The 22,857-nt window shown below is 54.4% G+C and overlaps 1 protein-coding gene across 5 annotated transcripts in view; it reads right to left on the minus strand.

Moving 5' to 3' along the window:
* Positions 1–22,857, minus strand: part of CCDC33 (coiled-coil domain containing 33) — a 123,518-nt gene that overhangs the window by 88,206 nt on the left and 12,455 nt on the right. For all 5 annotated transcript variants that reach the window (XM_074392676.1, XM_010332049.3, XM_074392674.1 and 2 more), the window contains one exon: positions 10,962–11,125. In XM_074392676.1, coding sequence (XP_074248777.1) covers positions 10,962–11,125 — 164 coding nt within the window. The remainder of the gene's footprint in view (positions 1–10,961; positions 11,126–22,857) is intronic.

Consider the following 22,857-nt stretch of genomic DNA (forward strand, 5'->3'; position numbering starts at 1 on the left):
GGGATTTCCTCATTTTTCAGAGATACATTTTTGCTCTTTTTGAGTCTGGAGGTGATGCAGGGCCAGGAAGGGCCACTGTCTGCACTGTCTGTCAGCCTTTGGAGTGGCTGTCCTGTGACCTGTCCTGTGGCCTGTCCCATGGCACAGCGTGTGAGGGGCCCTGGGAGCCATTTTCTTAGGCCATGGGAGGAGGGTGGACCTGCCAGTCAACATCACAGTCCTATGGGGATGCAATGACAGTCCCCTTGGAAGGTGTGGGCCTGGATGAGACAACCTGGCAGGCTTTGCCAGGACACAAGATCCTCTCAGTGGCTCAGTGGCTCTCAGTGGCTCACTGAACAGCCACTCTTCTGAGTAGCCTCTTTTCTCACGTACGCAGCCTTAGGGCAGGAGGAACGTGGGCCAGACATCAAGTCAAACTTCCTGACCCCACAGAAATCACTGGACTTGGCCAGGCATGGTGGCTTACGCCTGTAATCCCAATACTTTGGGAGGCCGAGGCTGGCGGATCACAAGGTCAGATGTTTGAGACCAGCCTGGCCAATATGGTGAATCCCTGTCTCTACTAAAAATACAAAAACCCTAGCCGGGTGTGGTTGTGGGCACCTGTAGTCCCAGCTGCTTCAGAGGCTGAGGCGGGAGAATTGCTTGAACCCAGGAGGCAGAGGTTGCAGTGAGCCGAGATTGTGCCACTGCACTCCAGCCTGAGAAACAGAGGAAGACTCCGTCTCAAAACACACACACACACACACACACACACACAAGAAATCACCAGACTCTTCTGATTCCCAAGTCATTCTGATTCTCATTCCCCTCCTAATTTGTGTGGTGTTCAGTCCAAGTTCTGAGGTCTGGGGCCGCTCCCTGTAATCTCAGCACTTTGTGAGGCCAAGGTGGGAGGATCACTTGAGGCCGGGGGTTTGAACCAGCCTGGGCAACGTAGTGAGACCCCATCTCTACACAGAAAAAAAAACCCAAATAATTAAAAATAAATAAAAATGGAGAAGGTTGACAACCCATGCCCTCGTTCTTCCATGGAGAGATCAGTGGGAGGGACTGGGGCTGCTCCTCTGAATGAGCCAGGTGCACTCCACTTTGCCACAGTCGCTTCACACGCCATGAACGTCAGATATGCATAATTGGCTTGGTCCTGAAGACACTGGCTTTGAGTCCTGGCTCCTGGCTCCACCGCTGCTGACTGTGGCATATCCCTTAAGCACCTCTGAGCTCAGCACCTCCCTGACAATGGTGCTTGGTATCTCACAGATTTCTGGATGGACAGTGGCGCCTCAGAGGAGAAGCAAGGATGAGGACATCAGTGGGATTCCAGGGCAGCTCCTTCTGCTGGAAACTTAGTGTGTACAGGGAGGGTTGACAGAATCAGGGAGTTCCTCTCCCTGAAGAGGAGGCGCTAAATTGGTGCCCAGAGCCCCAGCCCCTGCTCAATGGCCTGCCTCACTCCACTAGAAGCCAGACCATGTGATACGTGACCCTGGGACCCACAGGAGCCAGGCTAGGGCAGAGGGAAGCTGGACAAAGCCTGGAGGGAGCAGCAAGCCTCTTGGCTGCTCATGATGGCCAGGGAGCGAGGAGGAGTCCTGTCAGGAGCTCTGCCTGTGTTCAGGAGTAAGCAGAGGAGACAGCATTGCAGGACACAATCAGAACCCCGGGAAGGCCCCCTCTGGCCTGCCTCATGGCCCCAAATCTCCCCATGAATGCTTGCTTTTAAGCAAGCATTGCCCTCTGAGGCTGCTCTGTGGGCTTTGAAGAAGCTTGTCGGGGAGAACTCAGGCTTCTGGAGTCTGAATGAGGGCTTCAGGCATGAGAACACCTCAGGGGTCCCAGATGGCAGAGATGGGGGAACATCTGGAGAGAATCCTGTGGCTTCAGTCTGGCTGGGGGTGGGTCTCAGGCCAACCATCCTTCAACCACTGACACCAGCTGTGTTTATAACTCTAGGACATACAGAAGTTCTCACTGAACAAAAATTCCGAGGTTCTGAGTCTCCGGGAACTGATGTCATGGGTGGCAGGTGTGGGTGGAAAATCAAACCACGGTGCAGAGGCGGGGAAGATGTAGACCCCAGCTCCCAGGCCTGTCTCAGGGGCCCTGCGGGGAAGACGTAGACCCCGGCTCCCAGGCCTGCCTCACTCCGGGCCGGCTCCCCACCCTCGTCCCTTTTCCCATAAGCATCTGCTGGGATCGAAGGAGGCTTGGCCTCCGCAGGAGCCAGCGGCCAGATGGGAATCGTCACCTTCATCTGCTCCACCCCCACTGGCCAGCCACGTGACCTCAGACACATCCATGTTCTCCCCTGGGCCTTGGCCTCCTTCACTGTCACATGGGAACAATACAGCCTGTTTCCAGGGCTGCACTGTTAGAACCAGAGCGTGTAAACAGCTGAGCTCCCAGTGAGCTGCGAGTGGGCAAAATCAACAAGTGGCGGCTGCTTTATTCCTGGGACTGTGGTATGATCACTGTCACTGTGTTATTGTTATTTTTGCTGAGCCCAGCCCTCTGGCTGTTGAGACAAGCCATGGGTCACCTGTGAGTCATTCTGCGCCTCCGCCCAGATCCCTGCCTTCGGGGGTCCTTGGCCAAAGGCCCCCTAGCCAGACAGGGAGGAAGGAGAACTCCAGATCCCAGGAGGGGCCTCCTCACTAGTTACCACATCTTCTCTGGAAGTCTGGATTAGCGTCCTGTGCCAACAGCCCCTCTTCCAAGAGGGGCAACCGGCGCATGAGAGATCAAGGCAGAGAAAGGTGGAGGGAGGTTTTGGATTTTGAAATCCTGGAACCTGCATCCTCCCTTGGGTACTAACTACTTCTATGACCTTGGGCAAGTCATGGAAATGCTCTGAGCCTCAGGCACTTCATCTGTAAAATGAGGTATAATGATAATACTATACCTCGCTCATAGGACTGGACAGCAATTAAACTATGAAACACGCAACACACTCCTAGCTTATTTGCCAGGGACATGGTGGGTATTTGATAACTTCAACTTTCTCTAACCCCCCTCTTACCAGGATTCAAACAACTGTCCCACTTTTAACACCTTCTTCAGTGAGTCACCAGAGTCAGAGCTCAGTCTGTGACCAGGGTCAGGGCTGGGCTCAGTCCATGATTAAGATCAAGCTCAATCCAGGGCCAGGGTCAGGGCTCTCAGGCTTATCTAAGAAAACCAAGGATGCTCTGAGTAAGACTCTAGCTGGCCCTGATCTGTGCCTCCTCCCCCGTGCCACCCCAAGCCTGCCCCACATGCACAGAGGAAGCAGCGCCTTCGCCTTCGAGTCCTGGTTCTGTCCCCACTCATTAGCTCTGGGCAGCAGGCAGCCAAAGAAGCAGCTGCCAACGTTGGCAGCCCTGCCATGCAGACTTTGGCCAGGGGTCAGAACCCCACAGGCTGTCTTATGGCTGGCCCTTTTCCCACATCTCATCCTGCCCACTGGGGCACCCCCTGCCAGTCCGTGTCACTGCCTTCCTGGTTCCTGCTGAGCTCTGACTGGCAGGTCTCTCTGTGCCAGGCTGGGTGACAGGTGCCAGGCACTGTGCAAACCCCAGGGCACTGAGCCTGGGGACTGGCCCAATAGACCAGGGCATGGAATCTATCTCGGGTGGCAGAGCTGGGACTCTTGTTGCCTCTGAAGAACTGAGATTGTTTCTCAGGCCAGAATACAAGCCAGCCAGGCAGGCCTGCAGCAGCAGGGAGGCCAAAGCTTACATCCTGGTCATGAAAAGACCGAGGCTCAGAGAAGGCAAGGACTGGCCCGAGGTCACACAGGGAGTCAGGGGCAGTGGGCCTGACACTAGGTCTTCCTGAATCCAGCCTGGCTTCTTTCTTCTGTCCTGTGGCTTTCTTCTGATAGATCTCAAGTGCCACTGTAAGCCTGCTAGGGACTCCCCCTTCCCCCTGCAGAGTTTTAGACCTGCCGCATCTCACACTGGCACCAACATCTCTCTAGCCCTTTGAGACAGGTTCTCAGGTGAGGTTTTCAGGCATTGGAAGTAACAGGGCCAGGCATTCATACAAAGTATGAATGTTGTATGAATGTTTGCAGGTATTCATACAAGGTAACTGGGCCAGGTGCGGCAGCTCACACCTGTAATCCCAGCACTTTGGGAGGATGAGGTGGGTGGATCACCTGAGGTCGGGAGTTTGAGACCAGGCTGAGCAACATGGAGAAACCCTGTCTCTACTAAAAATACAAAAAATTAGTCAGGTGTGATGGCGCATGCCTGTAATCCCAGCTACTTGGGAGGCTGAGGCAGGAGAATCACTTGAACCCGGGAGGCGGAGGTTGCAGCGAGATGAGATTGTGCCATTGCACTCCAGCCTGGGCAACAAGAGCGAAACTGAAACCTCCATCTCAAGAAAAAAAAAAAAAAAAAAAAAAAAAAAAAAAAGACAAAGTAACGTTCCCACAGTCATACAGCAAGCTAGAAACAGAGCCAGATTCCTCAGACGATTATTCATTGACTGATTCTTATATTCCAGATACTGTGTTTCAAGAGAGAAATACAACGGTGAGCAAAGCAGACCTGGTGGTTGTCCATGGAACCAGTGGGGCACTATGAAGGCGGGAGGTGGGGGTATGACAGAGTAAACACATAATCACACGAAGTGCCTAAGCACATCTGCTGCTAGAGTCACATGGAAACATGCAATGAGGGAGGATTTGGCTTCATCTGGGAGATCAGTGAGACTTCCTGGAGGAGGTGACGACTGAGCTGAGATTGGAAGAGGGGAAGGGAGAATGTTTTTGGGGAGGGAGTGTGCAATTCACCCTAGGGTGGGAGGCAACAGGTTTGCTCAGAGAACTGGGAGGTGTCCAGTGTGGCTGGAGCAGAGAGGGAGGTGGATGTCCTGCTGTTGGGGAGCTGGAAGGGATCGGCAAAGACTCAGCTGTGCTGGTCCTGGAATCCTCTTAACTCTGGGAACAAGAGGAAGCTACTGGGTTTCTTTGGTTCGATGGCACCACAGTACCAAATGGATAACCTGCCTTTGAAGGGTCTTCAGGGAGCAAGAGCGGAGGAACCAAGAGCAGCTGGAGAAATAGCGCAGTAGGCCTAAGTCGGCGGTGGAGCTGGCTGAGAGAAGCCGCTGAAGCCGACAGATGGGTTACAGATCCGATGGGGGAGAGCGTGGCACCAGGATAGGGTGAGATCACATGGAGAGAGTACTGGCTAGAGAAAGAAGAGCCTCATAGGGCAGAAACCCGAGGCAGGTCAACATTTAAGGCCAGGCAGAAGAGATAAAGAGGTGTGGCCGCAGGGGAGAGTGGGAGAGGGGGGTAATGTGGAAGGGGAGAAAGGGCTTCAACCAGAGTGAGTGGTCACGAGGGGCTGATGGCCCTGCGTGAGAAACTTAACTCCCCTGTCCGAACCCAAAGAATGGACTCAAAGACCCAGAGAACAGCAAAAGTGAGATTTTTTTTTTTTTTTTTTTGGACAGAGTCTCATTCCGTCACAAAAGTGAGGTTTTTAATGACAGTCTCGCAAGATCGTGTGTCTGATAGGCAGGCACACCCAGCACAGTTTCAATAAGCAATTTCCCCTAGTGCACACGTCTCCCCCCGGTTCCTCATAGGCTGAGTACTGTGAGGTCCCAATTTTCCCGGATCGCTAGGTAGGGCTTTAAGTTTTTTGTTTTTTTGTTTTTTGCCTTGCTGCATTTTGTTGTAGCCCACAATGCATTGCAATCCTAGTTAGCTCAGGGGCTATTCAAGTTTTTGACTTATGACCTAAGTAGCTGGGCAGGCTGATAAGAACAGACAAAACGAGCTATTTTGCAGGCTAGTAAACTTTGATTTTAGACTAAACTTTGCTTCGGGTTAGGGCAACCAAGGCGGTGGGTGGGGCTGACAAGCAGGGGCTAGCGTATCCTTTTCTTCCGTAGCTTGCTGACCTAAGCCGATTTCAGGCACTTTGTCTTGGAAATAGACGACTGTTTACATTATTTCCTTCACCTGAGAGACCACAAAAGATGCGATGCCGTTGGATGCAGGATCAGACATGGTGGTCATGGTGAATAGAGAAGCTATTTTGGTGAAGAGGGGTCAGATTGGAAGCTGAACAGTAGCTTAGTGAAGAAACGCGGACCCACAAGGTGAGCCAAGTGGGCCTGATGGTTGGGAATAGTTTTGGCTGGAGGATGTGCCTATGACTAGATGGGCCCAAGCCTGATGCCTACATATGGATGGGGTGAAGTGACCATGCCCCAAACATGAGAAGCACCATCTTTGGGCCTGAACGCTCTTCAGCTCCTCACTACGGGGATGAATGAGTGAACAGCTCTGGGGCACTCTCAGGTGTGTGCTTCCCCCGCTCCGCCCCCACCCCCTGCAATTGTGGGCCTTCCTGCGGGGGATGCAACAAACCCAGACAGAAGATCAGGACCCAGGCTGAGACAGATTCTCAGGATCCCCATTGCCAACCTCAGGTGAGAGGAGATGGGATGGCAGAGGGCAGGAAAGCAAGCCAGGAGACTAAGCTCAGGGTACCAGAAAACTGACAGCGAAAGGATGAGAAAAAACGCTTGGAAAGAATGTAAAATTATATATATGGACTTCCTGCAGTGGTTGGCATGATCAAGTGAATTATCACATCCATCCCTTCACATAGTTAGTTACCTTTTGTGTATGTGGTGAAAACACTTAAAATCTACTCTTAGTACATTGCAAATATACAATATAGTATCTTTTTTTTTTTTTTTTTCAGACAGACTCTCACTCTGTTGCTCAGGCTAGAGTGCAGTGGCGCAATCTCGGCTCACTGCAAACTTCGACTCCCAGGTTCAAGTGATTCTCCTGCCTCAGCCTCCCAATTAGTTGGGGTTACAGGCACTCGCCACCACACCCGGCTAATTTCTCTATTTTTAGTACAGATGGGGTTTCACCATGGTGGCCAGGCTGCTCTCAAACTCCTGACCTCAGATGATCTGCCCACCTTGGCCTCCCAAAGTACTGGGATTACGGGCGTGAGCCACTGTGCCCAGCCACAATATAGTGTCATTAACTAAAGTCACCTGCTACATATTAGATCCCCAGAATTACTCATTCCAAAACCGAGAGTTCGTACCCTTGGAGCAATATTTCCTAAATTCTCTCATCCTCAGCTCCTGACAGCCACCATGCTACACTCTGCATCCATGGGTTCAACTTAGATTCCATTAGGTGAGATTATGTAGTATTTATCTTTCTGTGTCTGGCTTATTTCACTTAGCATAATGTCCTCCAGGCTTATCTGCGCTGTCGCAAATGGCAGGATATCCTCCCTTTTATGACTGAATAATACTCCATTGTGTATGTGTTGTATATATGTGGAGATATATATATATATATATATATATATATATATATATATATACAATATATAATTGTGTGTGTGTATATATGACATAAGTATATACGAATACATGTATAGGACGTGTGTGTGTGTGTGTGTATGACATTTTCTTTACCCATTCATTCATCAACAGACACTTAGGTTGATCCTATATCTTGGCTATTGTGAATAATTCTGCAATGAATATAGGGATACTCTTGACCTCAAGTGATCCGCCTGCCTCAGCCTCCCAAAGTGCTGAGATTACAGGCATAAGCCACTACGTCCGACCCAGATAGCCTTTCTTCTCCTTCCTTTCTCTTTCTTTCTTTCTTTCTTTCTTTTTTTTGTACAGAGTTTCCCTCTGTCACCCAGGCTGGAGTGCACTGGTGCAATCTTGGCTCACTGCAACCTCCCAGGTTCAAGTAATTCTCCTGCCTCAGCCTCCCAAGTAGCTGGGACTACAGGTGCCTGCCACCACGCCCAGCTAATTTTTGTATTCTGAGTACAGACAGGGTTTCACCATATTGGCCAGGCTGATCTCGAACTCCTGACCTTGTGATTCTCCCGGCTCAGCCTCCCAAAGTGCTGGGATTGCAGGCGTGAGCCACTGTGCCTGGCCAGATATCTTTTCAAGATACTGATTTGTTTCCTTTGGATATGTAACCAGTGGTGAGACTGCTGGATCACATGGTGGTTTTATTTTCAATTTTTTGAGGAACCTCCATACTGTTTTCCATAATGGCTGCACCATTTCACTGCACAGTCCCACCAGCAGTGTACAAGGGTGCCCTTTTCTCCACACCTTCACCAACACTTCTCTCCTGTGTTTTGAGAACCGCCATCCTAACAGGTGTCAGGTGGTATCTCATTGTGGCTTTGATTTGCATTTCCCTGATGATTAGTGATGTGCACCTTTTCACATGCCTGGTGATCATTTGTATTTCTTTGTTGGAAAAATGTCTATTCAGGTCTCTCTCTCTCTTCTTCTTCTTCTTCTTCTTTTTTTTTTTTTTTTTTTGAGGTGTTTGCTCTTGTTGCGAAGGCGGGATTGTAGTGGTGTGATCTTGGTTCACCGCAACCTCCGACTCCCAAGTTCAAGTGAGTCTCCTGCCTCAGTTTCCCAAGTTGCTGGGATTACAGGCATGCGCCATCACTCCCGGCTAATTTTGTATTTTCAGTAGAGATGGGGTTTCTCCATGTTGGTCAGGCTGGTCTCAAACTCCCGACCTCAGGTGATCCACCCAACTTGGCCTCCCAGAGTGTTGGGATTGAGCCACCACGCCCGGCCTTTTCCTCATTTCTAAATTGGGTTATTCGTGTTTTTTTCGCTATTGAGTTGTATGAATTCCTCACATATTAACTCCTATCAGATATATGGTTTGCAAATATTTTCTCCCATACCATAGGTTGCCTTTCATCTTGCGGATTATTCGCTTTGTAAACTTTCTAGTTTGATGCAGTCTCACTATTTTTGATTTTGCTGCCTGTACTTCCGGTGTCATAGCCGAAGATTAATTGCCAAGGTCAATGTAAAGGAGCATTTCCCCTGTGTTTCCTTGTACGGGTTTCACAGTTGCAGGTCTCACATTTAAGTCTTTACAAATAAATACATATTTTTTAAAAGCTTTGAAATATTCGTCATGAATAAAACAAAAACTTCAGTGAACTTTCTTATGCCTGTTTTATGCTTTGTTACTTGTGTATTTGGAATTAGATGTGCAGGGATAGAAAACTCTTTCCGGGGTCTGTGGTCTCAGAGGGTCTGGATCCTCCCTCTGGGGTTCCTTCTTGGGGCTGGGGGCGACCACCGAAAGCCCCCTTCAGGTCCCGACAGCTGGGCCTTCATTCTCAGAAGCCCTTCCTTCTCCTTTCATTTGCATCTCATTAGCACCACCTCGAGCTGGTGGCGGCTCCGCCTGTCTGGAGCCCTGGGAGGCAGGCTGCAGCCCGTCCCGGAGCTGCCCCCAGCTGGAGAGGGGTGTGGCGACCTGCTCTCCCCTCCCCCTTCACTGCGTTCTTCCGTCCCTACCCTCTCTCTCGCCCCACGTGCCGCAGCCACTGGGAAGGCGCAGGCGGACACGGGGTGTGCTCCGCTCTCTGCACCCCTACCCAGGCTCAGGTCGCCTAGGCGCCAGCCGCGCGTTCCTATGGCAACCGGGTGATGGCGCGGGTCGCGGTGCCTGCCTAGGAGCCACGCGGCCACCCAGCTCCCCGCCCCGCCGCCCAGACTGGATTGGTGACAGGCAGGGCCTCAATCTCCCGAGATGATCGGCGATAATTGGTTTATGGAAATAGTTGAGCGGAGAAGGCTGGCTCCCCCGCTAGAAACCAGCCTCCCTGCCAAGCCCGCTCCCTCCACCTGCCCTTCCCTCGCCAAGGAGATGGAGTTGGGGGAGGGAGGGCCAAGGAGCTGGGCTGGCACAAACGGGGCTTTTGAGGCAAGTGTTTCACCTGTTGGTCTCACCGTGGGGGACTGGAGGGAGTGGGATGTGTCGTAGCAACCAGGTGTTGGCATCAGTCACTCCTTTGCCCCTAAGTTCGGGCTCAGGCCTATGTTGGGTGCATTGTTGGGGGAAATGGAGGAGGAGATCCGTCCTCAGGGAGCTCCAGAGGAGCGCATTAGCCATATTGATATAAAGTGCTTCAAACCAGGGTCACCTCTGCTTGGAGCACCAGAGGAGGGAGAGCTCAACTCTGGTGGCTGCCTGGAGGAGGAGGCTTTCAAGGGAGGATTTCAGCAGGCATTGGTAAGAGGGCTGGGGCAGGCAGGCACTTCCATAAAAGAAATGTGAGCAACAGACTCTTGGCAGGAACTGAATGGTGCTGGCATTGGTGGGGTTGGGGAAGTATAGGGTGGCTTGGTGGGATGCCATCAGGGCTCCCACCATCTGTCTGTAGAGATCTAGGGGCCACATGCTCCTTGGAGTGTGTTTATAGTAAAGATTGAGCCGACGTCCAGTGACCCCAGTGAAGGTTGGCTGAATGGAGACTGTGTTGCCCTTGGTACCTTTCCGGAAGAAGTGAGACCCGTGAGGTGGGCATAGACGTGGCGTGTCAGGCCTTGGCACCAGGCTGGGGAAGTGTGTACCCTGACAGCAGCTGGCTGGAGGATGCATGTGGGGTGCATTAAAGGCCCAGAACTAAGTAAGGGAGTCCCCCGATAGAAGTGACTGGAGAAGGAGGGGAGGGGAGGGTGGTTATGAGGACCCTACCCCAGGGCTGGGCATGGTGGGGTGGGGCACCCAGAAGTCAGAAGAGGCCGGCCCCAAATCTTCCCCTTCCCCAATCTGACCATCACCCCCATGAGCCCAGCCCAGGCCTCTGCATGAGAGGGCCCTGCCCCACTGGAGCTGAGCTCTGGCCGATCCCTGCCCGGCTGGTGTGGGGTGGGGGGTGACACTCTGGATCCTTGGCACCCAGCCTTGCCCAGCCCCAGTGAGCAGCTTCCCATGCAGTGGCAGATATGCCAGGCAGTGCCCACAATGCCTCTGTGAGTCATACTTGGCTCTTCCTCTTTGGGTATGACAGTCCCTGTCCTGGGCCCTTGGGTGCTCATATTCCGAAGAGCTGTCCCCCTGTTTCTGCTCACAGCCCCAACCTATCCCCTGCCCCCACCCTCACCCAGCTACTTACACCACCACATAGGGCCACGGCTCCGAGCCATCCTTGCAGGCAGGCAGGTTGGTAGCCCCATGGAGGGTGACCATGATGGTCTCCTTGTTAGAGGGAGACAGGTGACCGATTTCCGGTTCCATGCTCTGGGAGGCGACCAGGGGCTCCTCTGGGCCTTCAGTGTTCTGTGAGGAGAGCCAAGGATAAGTGGCTTCTTTTTTTACTTTTACTTTTTTTTTTTTTTTTTTTTTTTTTTTTTAAACAGAGTCTCGCTCTGTCCCCCAGGCTGGAATGCAGTGGTGCCATTTCGGATCACTGCAGCCTCTGTCTCCCGAGTCCAAGCGATTGTCCTGCCTCAGTCTCTGCAGTAACTGAGATTACAGCCATGTGCCACCACGTCCTGCTAATATTTGTATTTTTAGTAGAGACAGGGTTTCACCATGTTGACCAGGCTGGTCTTGAACTCCTGACCTCAGGTGATCCCCCTGCCTTGGCCTCCCGAATTGCTGGGATCACAGGTGTGAGTCACTGCGCCTGGCCCTGAGTGGCCTCTTCTGCTGCAGCACTTCCCTTCACTGCCATCCTCTGACATCTAGCCACCTCACAGCTCCCGTCAAGTGTCTGCCTCCCTCTGTCACCCCTCCACCCACTCTGCAAGGCAGCCGCTTGGCCCCATTTCTCCCTACCTCTGTCCCCATCCCACATCTCTCAGTGCCTCTCAGCCTCTCCCCCAGGCCCGGATCCAGGATGAGACAGGCCGCCTCACCTTTCAAATCTGGTCCCACTTCTAAGCCTTGGCTTTCGCAAGTACCCTCGCCTGTAATTCCTAAATCCCACCTGCATTTTCAGTCCTAGCAGTGGGCCACCGTCTTCCGTCTGTCCCGTAACCTCGCCTCAGCCCACCCATCACCTCAGGTCCCTCCTGTGCACATCGCTTGACAGCTTACAAAGCTTCTCCACGCCTCGGGGGCACTCCGTGCATTACATGGAGGTGAATACATGTGTCCGTCTGTCTTCTACACAGGGAAATTTGCGGACTGGGGAGGAGGAGGTGCCTGCCCATGCGGGGGCCTCCTGCGCCAGTTGCCCCATGCGGGACACAGCAGCTCAGGAACTCGTGGCTCCACTGCCCAGAGGACCATTGTAATGAGTTGCTGAGGGGAGACAGAGCCCTGGCCGGCTGAGGCAGTCAGGGAAGGCGGCAGAGAGGAGGAGGCCTTAAAGGATTGGGAGAATCTGCCCAGGGAGGAGAGGCCAGGAGCAGAAACGAGTGAAGGAGCAAGCAGGAAGGGGCAGAGCTTTCCAAGGCCCAGAGGTGGCTCAGTTTGACTGGGGAAGCAGTAGGGACTTGGGGTAGATGGCAGCCCTGGAGACATAAACGCTGTGGGGTGGGCAGGCGTGTGGCCGTGGGGCTGCTGTGGCTCAGGGGCGTCCTCGTCCTCTCTGGCCCTGGTCCTCCGCTGGCCGGCCGGCTGACTCTCCACTCCCAGTTAATCTGACCCAGATTAATCCTTGCTAGGCCTCCTTCGGTAGGAGGTCTCGCTACCCTTTGTCCCTCCAGCTGATGTGAGGGGCCACAGAGGGGCATTCCTGGTCCTGGGAGATGAGCGGTGGACCTCCTCAGGGTGCTGGTAGAGCCCTGAGGGGCCACTGCGGGGCCGTCCCACGTCTCTGACAAGCTCAGCCTGTCAGACCCTGCATTCCAGGGCAGGCCTTGGTGGGCGGGGTTAACAACGTCCTATTACACAGAGGGGACATTGAGGCCCGGACGCAAGCAAGGACCTGGGCCCCGGTCGGACATTGGTTTTGATGGCAGCCCCGGCAGGCTGGGTCCCTGGCTCCGAACGGGCTAGCTCCTGAGGAGCCCTGATGGTCAGGAGAGCAGGTTTAAACCAGCTCTGCCTCTCACTACACCGGCTACCAAAGCCAGCCATGCTCTGAGAGTCAGTGTCGCCAGTGGGGAGATGAGGGCTTGGACCGGCCTATCTGGAACCTGCTCTGCTCCTACCTTGAGCCTGGGGGTCCTGGGCACCGTACCACCCCTGCTGGCTCCTGGAATCCTCAGGCAGAGGTCAGAAAAGGGGACAGTGCCTGAGGCTCTGCCCTGCCCTGAGGAGTTTTAGGGACATTATTTCATTCATTTCTCATGACAGTGTGGGGTGCCGACAAATCGGAGCCACACACCCCCTCAACAGCTCCCCTGGGGGTCCACTGGCCTCCCAAAGCTAACAAGCTCTTGCCCCCTCTTCAAACCCCTCTTCCTGCTGTCTGCCCCAACTCCTTAATGAGTTAATGACAATCTGTTGTTCTAGTTTTTCAAGCCCCACATCTTGGACTCCTTCCTGATTCTTCGCTCTCTCCCTCTTCCATCCCTTATGCAGATCCTCAGCAGATCCTGTCAGCTCCGCCTTCAAACCATTTCTGGACTCTGACCCCTTCTTAGCATCCTCGGGTCAGCACTCAGGTCCCTCCCAGACACCCGCACTCCCGACTCGCCTCTGACGGCTTTCTCCGTTTCCTCTCCGGCTCTCCCTCCACCCCTCCACCCCATCCGATCTCACCCAGCGGCAAGAGTGAGCCTTTACAGATTGGTCTGGACCCTTTCTCTCCTCTGCTGAGAACCCCGGAGTAGCCTGCTGCTTCTCTCAGAGCCTTGCAATGGCCGTGGGGCCCTCCGAGAGCCCAGAAAACTGTCCTCATGGTGTCCCCTAGAGCCCTGTGGGTCACTCTGCTCCAGCCACACTGGCCTCCGGGCTGTCTTTTGTACCCACCAAGCTCCCTCCTCCCTCCCAGCCTCTGCCCCAGCTGTTCTCTCAGCCTGGACCACTCCTCCCTGGGTGTCACCCCAGAGCTGTCATCCCTCAGCCTGCCTGCTACAGACTGTGGTCCTTGCCTAGCAAGATGTCTAATTAGGAGGTGGGAATACATGCCCCCCAGATCAGAAGTGCCAGCCCTGCAGAGAGACCCCCTGCTCCTTCCTCTGACTGAGGACGCCACCCCTGCCCTCCTCCAGGACCCAGCAGAGCCTGTCACCATCTGCAGAGGTGTTGATGAAGGTTGCCCCTCCTCCTTCCCCTCCTCCCAGGAGAGGGGAAGATGCCCCTGCCTGGAGGTGAGGGATGGGGCGCAGCCAGAGTGCCGCTCCTTGCCCTCCTGGGTAGGCAGCTTCCTCCCATATCCACCCTCACTGCCCACCACCATGACCCCCCACCCCCGCAAAGTCTTGATGTCCTGATTTTGTGGCACAGGAGCAAGGCTGGCAGCCCCGGGGCAAAAGACCTAGGTTTCAGCTCGGCTGCGCGTGGTGGGCTCATGCCTGTAATCCCAGCACTTTGGGAGGCCAAGGCAGGTGGATCGCTTGAGGCAGGGAGTTCGAGACCAGCCTGGCCAAGATGGTGAAACCCCGTCTCTACTAAAAAAACAAAAGTAAACCAAGTGTGGTGGCACGAGCTTGTAATCCCAGCTACTCGGGAGGCTGAGGCAGAAGAATCACTTGAATCAGGGAGGCAGAGGTTGCAGTGAGCTGAGATTGCACTCCAGCCTGAGTGATAGACTGAGACTCCATCAAACAAACAAAAAAAGAAGAAAGGAAGGATGGAAGGAAGAAAAGGAAGAAGGAAAGGAGAAAGAAAAGACCCAGGTTTCAGCCCAGCTCGGGCCCCACCTCTCCGAGCCTTGATTTTCCCACCTGGCCAATGGGAACGCCTGGAATAGTTTGTGATTCAGCCTTTCCGTGGTTACTGTGCCTGAAGTTCCTGCAGTGAGCTGGGAAGGGTATTAATGTTCCTCCATGGATTCCCCCTTTTGCTATGAGGGTACAGGCCCTGTCACAGGGCCTAGGAGTCACGAGCTCCCTAGGGTCACACAAGTGAGGGCCCATGACCATGGTCCAAGGCTCTCACGGACTCCCTGGCAGCCCCAGAGCCCAACTAGGCACCTGCAGACCCGGCCAGGAGTCGCACTGGCTCCTCCTCTACCTTCTCTGTGCCTCCCCCTCGGGGACAGCCTTCCCTTCTGGGAAAAATGCTTGCAGGAAGTTTGGCAAGAAACTGCTCATGCTTCAGTTCTGGGCATGAGGCCAGCTGCTAGGCTGGCGCCTCCTGGTGAGGCCTGCAGGCATGTGCCCGCTGGGTAGGCTGGGCCCAGGGCCGGGGAGGCTTGGGGCCAAGGGTGATGCCAGGACAGGGATGGTGGGCCAGGGCAGCCAACCCTCCCACGTCTGGATGGGAATCTGCCCACTTCCCTCAGAGGTGTCTTGCATTAGAACCAACGTCCCCAAGCCATCTCTTACCCCAGCCTGCCCTGGAGGATTTACGAGAGAACAAAAATGCACATACTGGGTTACACAAGGGGGAGTGAACTGGGGGTGATGGGGAAATCCCCCTGTAAGTCTCAGGCAGCACAAACCCACCTGTAGGGGCATGGTGAGCTCTGGGGAGGAAACTCATGTCTCCTCTTGGCGGGGAGCAGAGCTGGATGCTGACCGTCAGCTTCCCAGGCTCACTCTCGGTTAACCGACCCAACAGTGCTAGGGTGCAGAGATCAGCAGGCAGCTTTTCCAGGCAGGGGTTTGGCCAGTTTAGCTGCCCAAGGCCACACAGCCAGTGGATGAGAGGCTGGGCTGTGGGCACCGAAGCCTGCCTGATTCCAAAGCTCAGCAGTCTCAGCTACTCCACTGGGCCTGGTAATGTTCCTGTGGGGCCCTCCAGGAGCTGACCCAGAAAGCTGACCACATCTTGTCCCGTGCGGCCCTATGGGTCACTCCGCTCCAGCCACACTGGCCTCCTGGCTGTTTCTCGCACCCGCCAAGCTCCCTCCTCCTTCCCTGCCTCTGCCCCAGCTGTTCTCTTTGCCTGGACCGCTAATCCCTGGGTCTCACTCCAGAACCGTCATCCCGTGCCTTGCTGCCTCCCTTCCCTCGGCTTGCCTGGGGCAGGCTGTGGTCCTTGCCTAGCAAGCTGACTAATTAGAAGGTGAGAATATACATCCCCCAGATCAGAAGCTGTTGACTCCAGTGCCCTTACCCAACCAGACAGGTGGCCTTGCCCTCAGTAGGCCAGGATTAGCCAGCAGGTGTTCCGGGGGAACCAGGACTGCCCATCACTTAGGGCATTTTTGAATCTGAGTGCTGGGGGGAGGGGCAGGGGTGGGAGGAGGAGGCAGAAACAATAGGAAGGAGTTAATGGCCCCTGAATTCAGCTCTCGAGGGTGGGGTGGGGGCTTAACTTAGTTCTGGCAGCGATAGAGATGGAAGGAGACCAACTCTTCCACCACGCCTCCCTTGCCACCCCCTCCTCCAGCAGTCTGGGAGGCCTGAGGAGCGAAGCCCAGTTCCACCCTCTAGAAGGGCCCTGCGTCTGAAAACCCACACCAGCTGGAGAGGGGCTGGGCTGGGAGGCAGGGTGCCTGGCTGCCCGGATCTGTCACGTGGGCAAGTTATTTGACTGCAGTGGGGCTATTTCCCAGCAGTTTCACAGGACTTTCAATTAAAACTGGTACCCCAGGTTCCTTTCAGTTTCAGCATCTAAACTTTCCTGGGAGTTCCCGTGGCCAGAGGAAAGCTGTTTTACAGGTGAGGAAGCACACTCGGAGAAAGCAAACCCTCTGCCCGAAAGCACACAGCTTAGCTCCTGGGGCCAGGGCTGGAACTGGAAGCAGGGTTGGTGTGACCCACACTCCCGCCGTCTCTGCGGTGCTCTAACCATGCCTCCTCGGATGTGGCCGCCTTCTCTGCTCCACAGTGGATACCCCTGGAACTCATAACCTGAGCATCCACTGGTGGCAGCAGGAGAAATTGTGTTATTTGGAGCAGAGAAGTTTTCCAGAAGATGACAGAAAAGTCAGAAATCATTTTAAAAAAGGGTGGGCTTGATTACGTTTTTAAAAAAATCTATACCAGCTTCTATAATGGTCCAAAGTGCCCTGCAATACAAAGAAAAGAAAAAAAGGAGAAAATGTTTGCTGTATATATATATAAAAGGATTAATATCACCAGTACGTATACAAAGAGCACTGAAACCTACAAACATCACCTCAATTCAGAAAACATGAACTGGGGATTCACAAACGAAACATGAATATATATTATATATACATGATGAACACCTTTTTTTTTTTTTTTTTGAGACAGAGTCTCACTCTGTTGCCCAGGCTGGAGAGCAGTGGTGCGATCTCAGCTCACTGCAACCTCCACCTCCCGGGTTCAAGCGATTCCTCTGCCTCAGCCTCCCGAGAAACTGGGATTACAGCTGTGTGCCACCACACCCTGCTAATTTTTGTATTTGTAGTAGAGACAGGGTTTCACTGTGTTGGCCAGGCTGGTCTCAAACTCCTGCCTTGGAATCCCCACAGTGCTGGGATTACACGAGTGAGCCACCACGCCCGCCCGTGATGGGCAACCTTACAGGCGATTCCGCCCGGCTGTCAAAGTGCTTCTCAAAGCTCCCAATCAAAGCAACCTTGGCTCCTCCTCAGGACTCCCACGCAACTCCCTGGATCCCAAATCCAGCTCCATAGGTCATGTGAGGACCAGCTGGCACTCAGGGTGCCAGGTCAACCTGGTGCCTGGTCCTGAGTGTGTGGCATTACAGAAAGAAGCTTAATAGGGAGGGTGGAGTCTGAGGAGGGGCCAGCTGTGGGCAGAGAACGTCAGAAGCCAGAGACATCAAACTCCAGAGCAATAAAGTGAAAATCACACTATGGCCTGGGCACCCCCACCTCCAGCAGTCTGGAGGCTTATTCAACATGAGTGTAACCACAAAGAGGGTTTTCCCGGTTTGCAAGTACCTGTGTGCCTTTAGTCTCAGCTCCTTCTGCCATCCCTGTGGGTGAGTGACACCATCTAGGGCAGGGGCTCAGCCTTGCCAGTGAGGAAGGTAAGGGCTCTCTTGCGTTGAAGTGTTTGCATCTCATCACACTGAGATGATAGTCCCTTCCTGGCAGAACCCTGCTGCTGGGCCACAGCTTTTTTTTTTTTTTTTTTTTTGAGACGGAGTTTCACTCTTGTTACCCAGGCTGGAGTGCAATGGCACCATCTCGGCTCACTGCAACCTCCGCCTCCTGGGTTCAGGCAATTCTCCTGCCTCAGCCTCCTGAGTAGCTGGGATTACAGGCACGCACCACCATGCCCAGCTAATTTTTTGTATTTTTAGTAGAGACAGGGTTTCACCATGTTGACCAGGATGGTCTCGATCTCTTGACCTCGTGATCCACCCGCCTCGGGCTCCCAAAGTGCTGGGATTACAAGCTTGAGCCACCGTGCCCGGCCTGGGCCACAGCTTTTTATTAAGCACCCACTATGTGCCAGGCACTGTGCTGAGTGCTGGGGATACAGCAATGAACAAAACACACAAAAATCCCTTCTCTCCAGAGACCCAAGCATCTGTGTTCCAGGGCAGGGGTCTAGGCCCCAGAAAATCAAGGCCAGGGCTAGGAAGCATGCGGGCAGCAGGGGCATCAGGGCTGCGAAGACAGCAGCCTGGAAATCTCCTGGAAGCGAGTGGACAGGGGTAATGAACCATCTCAGTGGGCTCTCAGACACCATGTGAGCCCAGCAAGAGGAGGGCAGGAACCACCGGGTACGGGTGGTCAGCATGGACAACATCTGTGAGCACCCTGCATTCCAGCTCCCCCGTGGCGCGAGCGCATAGGGCAGCTAACCTGGGACAACCACAGGGACCATTTCACAGCTGTGAAAACTGAGACCCAGAGAAGGGAAGCGTTTGTCAGAATTACGGCCCACACACAACTTTGAAGGAGGGCCTTGGGAGGAGGGACAGATTCACAAAGGTGCATGGCCCACGTCCTTGGCCTCAACTTTCCGTTTTTCCCCTCCTATCCTCTTGAGGGCAGGGATGTCTGGCCTTGTTTAACAATCTTGGGACCATACCTGGTATCAGTGGCTGATCAGGCATCAGTCCTGCCCAGACAGCTGGCCTGGGTGTCTTGGAGTCTTTATGGGTAGCAGACAGTATGGAAGTCACTGTGGTCTCGGGGTGCCACACATCAGCCCTGGAGTCTGAATGGTGGGGAGGGGGAAAGCGGGCAGGTGGGACAGGTCCTCGATCTCTCAGCAGCAAGATGGTCTGTGGGTGGAGGGGCCGTGGGGGTTGCGGGCCATGGCCAGCTGGGCGGGGTCAGCAACGAGGCAGTCGGCCCTTGGCACCCCCAGGACGGTGGAGAGACGGGGGGCCCTCTTTCTGCCCAGGCCTGGAAAAGCAGTGAGCTTTCCCACCTAGCTGGGTCACCTGGGCAACATTGTGTGATGTCACAGGGCAGGGTTGAAGTCACGCCTGCCAGGTGCAGTGAGCTAGAACCAGAAGCCCTTTTCCCTATTTCTGGAGCCATGTTGTGCCTCCCGTCGGGCACTCAGGCCTCACCTTTCCTGCTCTTGGTGCAGTTCTGGGAGGGGCAAGCCCCTGAGGCTGGATCTGGGGCTGGCTCTTGGGGACGGAGGGATCTTGCTGGCTGGACAGCAAGAAGAATCTGGGCAGACAGAGGTGGCTCATAGGCAGCCCTGCTTCCTCATGCCATGTCTGGGGCCTGGAGGCTGGGGAGGCAGCCCATGAGGACAAACTACCCACGCAGTGAGACTCAGAGGAGTGTGTCTGTGTCCCGGAGCTCCCCAGCCCCCAACGTGACCTTTCCTTCCCTCTGAGTCCTGTCCCACCCCCACATTTGGGCAGCTGAGTTGGATGAGGTGGGAAATGTGGGCAGTGTGATTTTGTGGCAAATGGCACCTCAGAGCTGTGTGATCTTGGGCAAAATGTTAACCCTTTTTGAGCTTTGGTTCCCGTCCTTATCCGGTGCGGGGATCAGGGCTGCTCTGTGCGCTGAATGGGACCGTGCAGGTAAAGTTCTTCACACTGACAGGCATGCTCTCTTCTCCCTGCTTACCAGTCTTGGGCTCGGTAAGTTCTCTCTAGAACAGCTCTGGCTGCAGTGACGTCAGTTTAAACCCAGCCCAGCACCTTCAGGGAGGGGTAGGGGGATGAACCGGCCTCAAGAGGCCCAGTTGGAGCCATCATGGAAGCACAAGGCGAAGCCAGCCCCCCAGATCTCTCTGCAAAACTCTTGAGGCTGAGCCTCGTAATTGAGCTGAGATCAGAGCAGCTCCTGAAGGTCCTGGCCAGCAGGCAGTGGATTTGGAGTGGGTCACCCTCTCAGAGTCTTCCGCCCTTTAGCCAACAAGAGAGGGCCTGCTGCCTACGCCACAGCGGCCGAGGGTGCGGGACAGGCAGGGCACAGAGACCCTCCTCTAAGGAAAATGCTTTAGTTGACAGCTGTCAAAATAAAAACCAAGGGAGGGGCAGGGACTCACCCTGGTCCCACGCCCCTGCCTCACGTTTCTTAATTCCAGAAGCAGCGCAAACACAGGAGGCGTTGCTGAGGACCACGAGGACCGCACACGCTCAGAGCAGGAGAGGAAGGGGTCGTGGAAGGCCTCCGGGATGGAAGGCCTTGAGCAGGACCCAGAGAGCACATTGCATTTAAGTAGGAAAGAAGGGGACATTTCTGGTGAAGGGCTACCTGAGGAAGGTGTCGCCATGGGGGTGGGCCTGGACGCCTGGAACAGAGCGGGGCAGGAGAAGAGGGGAGGCAGGCCTGGGGTGATGTCTGGGTGGGTGTGAAGGCTCCAGCTCTGGTGGAGACACGGAGATTCACCCCACGGCCATTTCTCACTTCTCTGGCCCATTTCAGCGGGGGAGAACTCACCAAGTCCATGGTTGGTTAGCAGGGAAAAGAGCAAGCACATCTGGGGGACGTCACCGTCCGTGTTAGACCTTTATCTGAATGGTCTCATTCAGCCCTCAGAGCGGTCCTGATTCTCCCGCTGGATAAGAACGGCAAGCAAAGCTCAGAGAGGGTTAACATTTTGCCCAAGATCACACAGCTTTGAGCTGCCATTTGCTGTAAAATCACACTGCCTACGGTTCCCACCTCATCCAGCTCCGCTGCCCAAAAGCAATGGAGAAAGAGTGCTGGGGGAACACGGGAGAAGGGGCAAGAGTCAGGAAGAAAGAAGGCCAAGCGTGGGGAATCTGGGAGAGGCTCGCTTTCCGGGACTGCCGCTCTGCTCGTGGTCACCTCCCACCGTACAGGTGCCTCTCAGGTTATGGTCATTGTCCCCTCTTGTCTCTTCAAACCTAGGAGCAGGGAAGGCTTCTCATGGGCTCCAACCCCAAGGACACTCGGGGTCTCCCTCTTGCTTCCCTAAACCCCACCCTCAGTATTGGAAATAGTCCCTTTCTTAAACTCCCCTCAAGCTCCTGAATTGGAATGCCTTCTTTTTCCTAGCAGGATCCTGGCTGATATAGTTGCTGTGTGAACCCCTCTCCATGGCCCCATCTCTCACCCGATGTCCTGGTATCACTGCTGTCATCATCACCATCAACCCCTTCACATTCCCATGTTTTTTTTTTGGAGACCGAGTTTTCTTCTCGTTGCCCAGAGTGGAGCGCAATGGTATAATCTTGGCTCACTGCAACCTCAGCCTCCCAGGTTCAAGTGATGCGATTCTCCTGCTTCAACCTCCTGAGTAGCTGGGATTACAGGCACCCCCCACCACTCCCTGCTAATTTTATATTTTTAGTAGAGACAAGGTTTCTCCATATTGGTCAGGCTGGTATCAAACTCCCAACCTCAGGTGATCCGCCCTCCTCGCCCTTCCAAAGTGCTGGGATTACAGGCATGAGCCGCTGTGCCCAGCCATTGTGAGTCCATTTTTAAGGTGAGGACACAAATGCTCTGAAGGAATGGACTTGCCTAAGGTCACACAGCTTTGGGACAGCAGAGCTGCAATCTGACTCCAGGCCTGCTGGCTCCAAAGTCTGTGGTCATAAGCACCAAACCATGCTGCCTTTTCCTTTCATTCTGGGGAAAGGAGTTGCAGCTCTTTTGCCCTCTCTCCTGAAACTGGGGCAACATGAAAAATTCAAGACCAGAGATGAAAACACCTGGCCTTTTGAATGAGGCCAGACGGGCCGGTCTGTGGCAGTGCAGCCCAGACACTGGTTTCAAAGGAGATTGAGGTGGTGCGTCCCAGAGGCTCAGCTGGGCATGGCTGGTCAGGCCCCCGTAAGAGAGGGCAGAGCCCAGGGCCTGGAGGACACCACTTCTATCCAGCATGGAGGGGCTGCAAGGCTGTTTGATCATGAGGGCTGGTGGGCCATAACACCCCAGGCTGTGACTCTGTCCCTAATGGTAGCTCGCTCCCATTTCCAGCTAAGCCTTTAGAGGCAGGCTGCTGTCTTCAGGGTCCGCTGGCTGAGTGGGCCAGGGTGGGGTCCTGGAGGCTCTGGGGCCCTGTCCTTCTCATCTTCCCCTGGTTCCTTACTGTGCAGAGGTGAATTTTATCAGCTCAGTAAATGGCTACTGGACTAAACCCATGAGTGTCCGTGTTTTGTCGCAGAGCAGACTCTGTGATCGTCCTGACCCTGTCTTGCTGCACGTAGTCTTGTGATCTCTGGACACCAGCAGAAAGATTTGGCAGGAAACAAGATAGCATGATGACTTGGGATCTGTCAGGCCTGGCTTGATCCCTGGTTCTGCCAGGCACCGCAGCGCGCGTCTGGGCAAGCCTCCTGACCCCCGGAGCCTCCTGTTCCTCGTCTGTAGAGAGGATCTGCCAGCAGGCTCCTTGCAGGGCCGCGGCGAGGATTAGACACGGCAGACAGCCCCACGAGGGGCTTTCCCTCACGCTTACACCGATTTAGGCCAAGATGGAGTGCCTATGGCCCTGCTTTGGCAACGGGAGACCTGGGGGTGATGGGCGGAGTGCAGCGTTCTCGTTGTTGGATAACACGGCTTCCGTTTGTTCAGCAGGCACGTTTACCGATGGCCACGTTGAAGGATTCCTCTCAGCGTTTGGCAACCAGAGCTCCCATTTGGGGCAGCCCAGCTCTCCCTCCGTCATGTC

This window comes from Saimiri boliviensis, chromosome 2 (genome assembly GCF_048565385.1).
Source record: "Saimiri boliviensis isolate mSaiBol1 chromosome 2, mSaiBol1.pri, whole genome shotgun sequence".
Taxonomy (NCBI): domain Eukaryota; kingdom Metazoa; phylum Chordata; class Mammalia; order Primates; family Cebidae; genus Saimiri; species Saimiri boliviensis.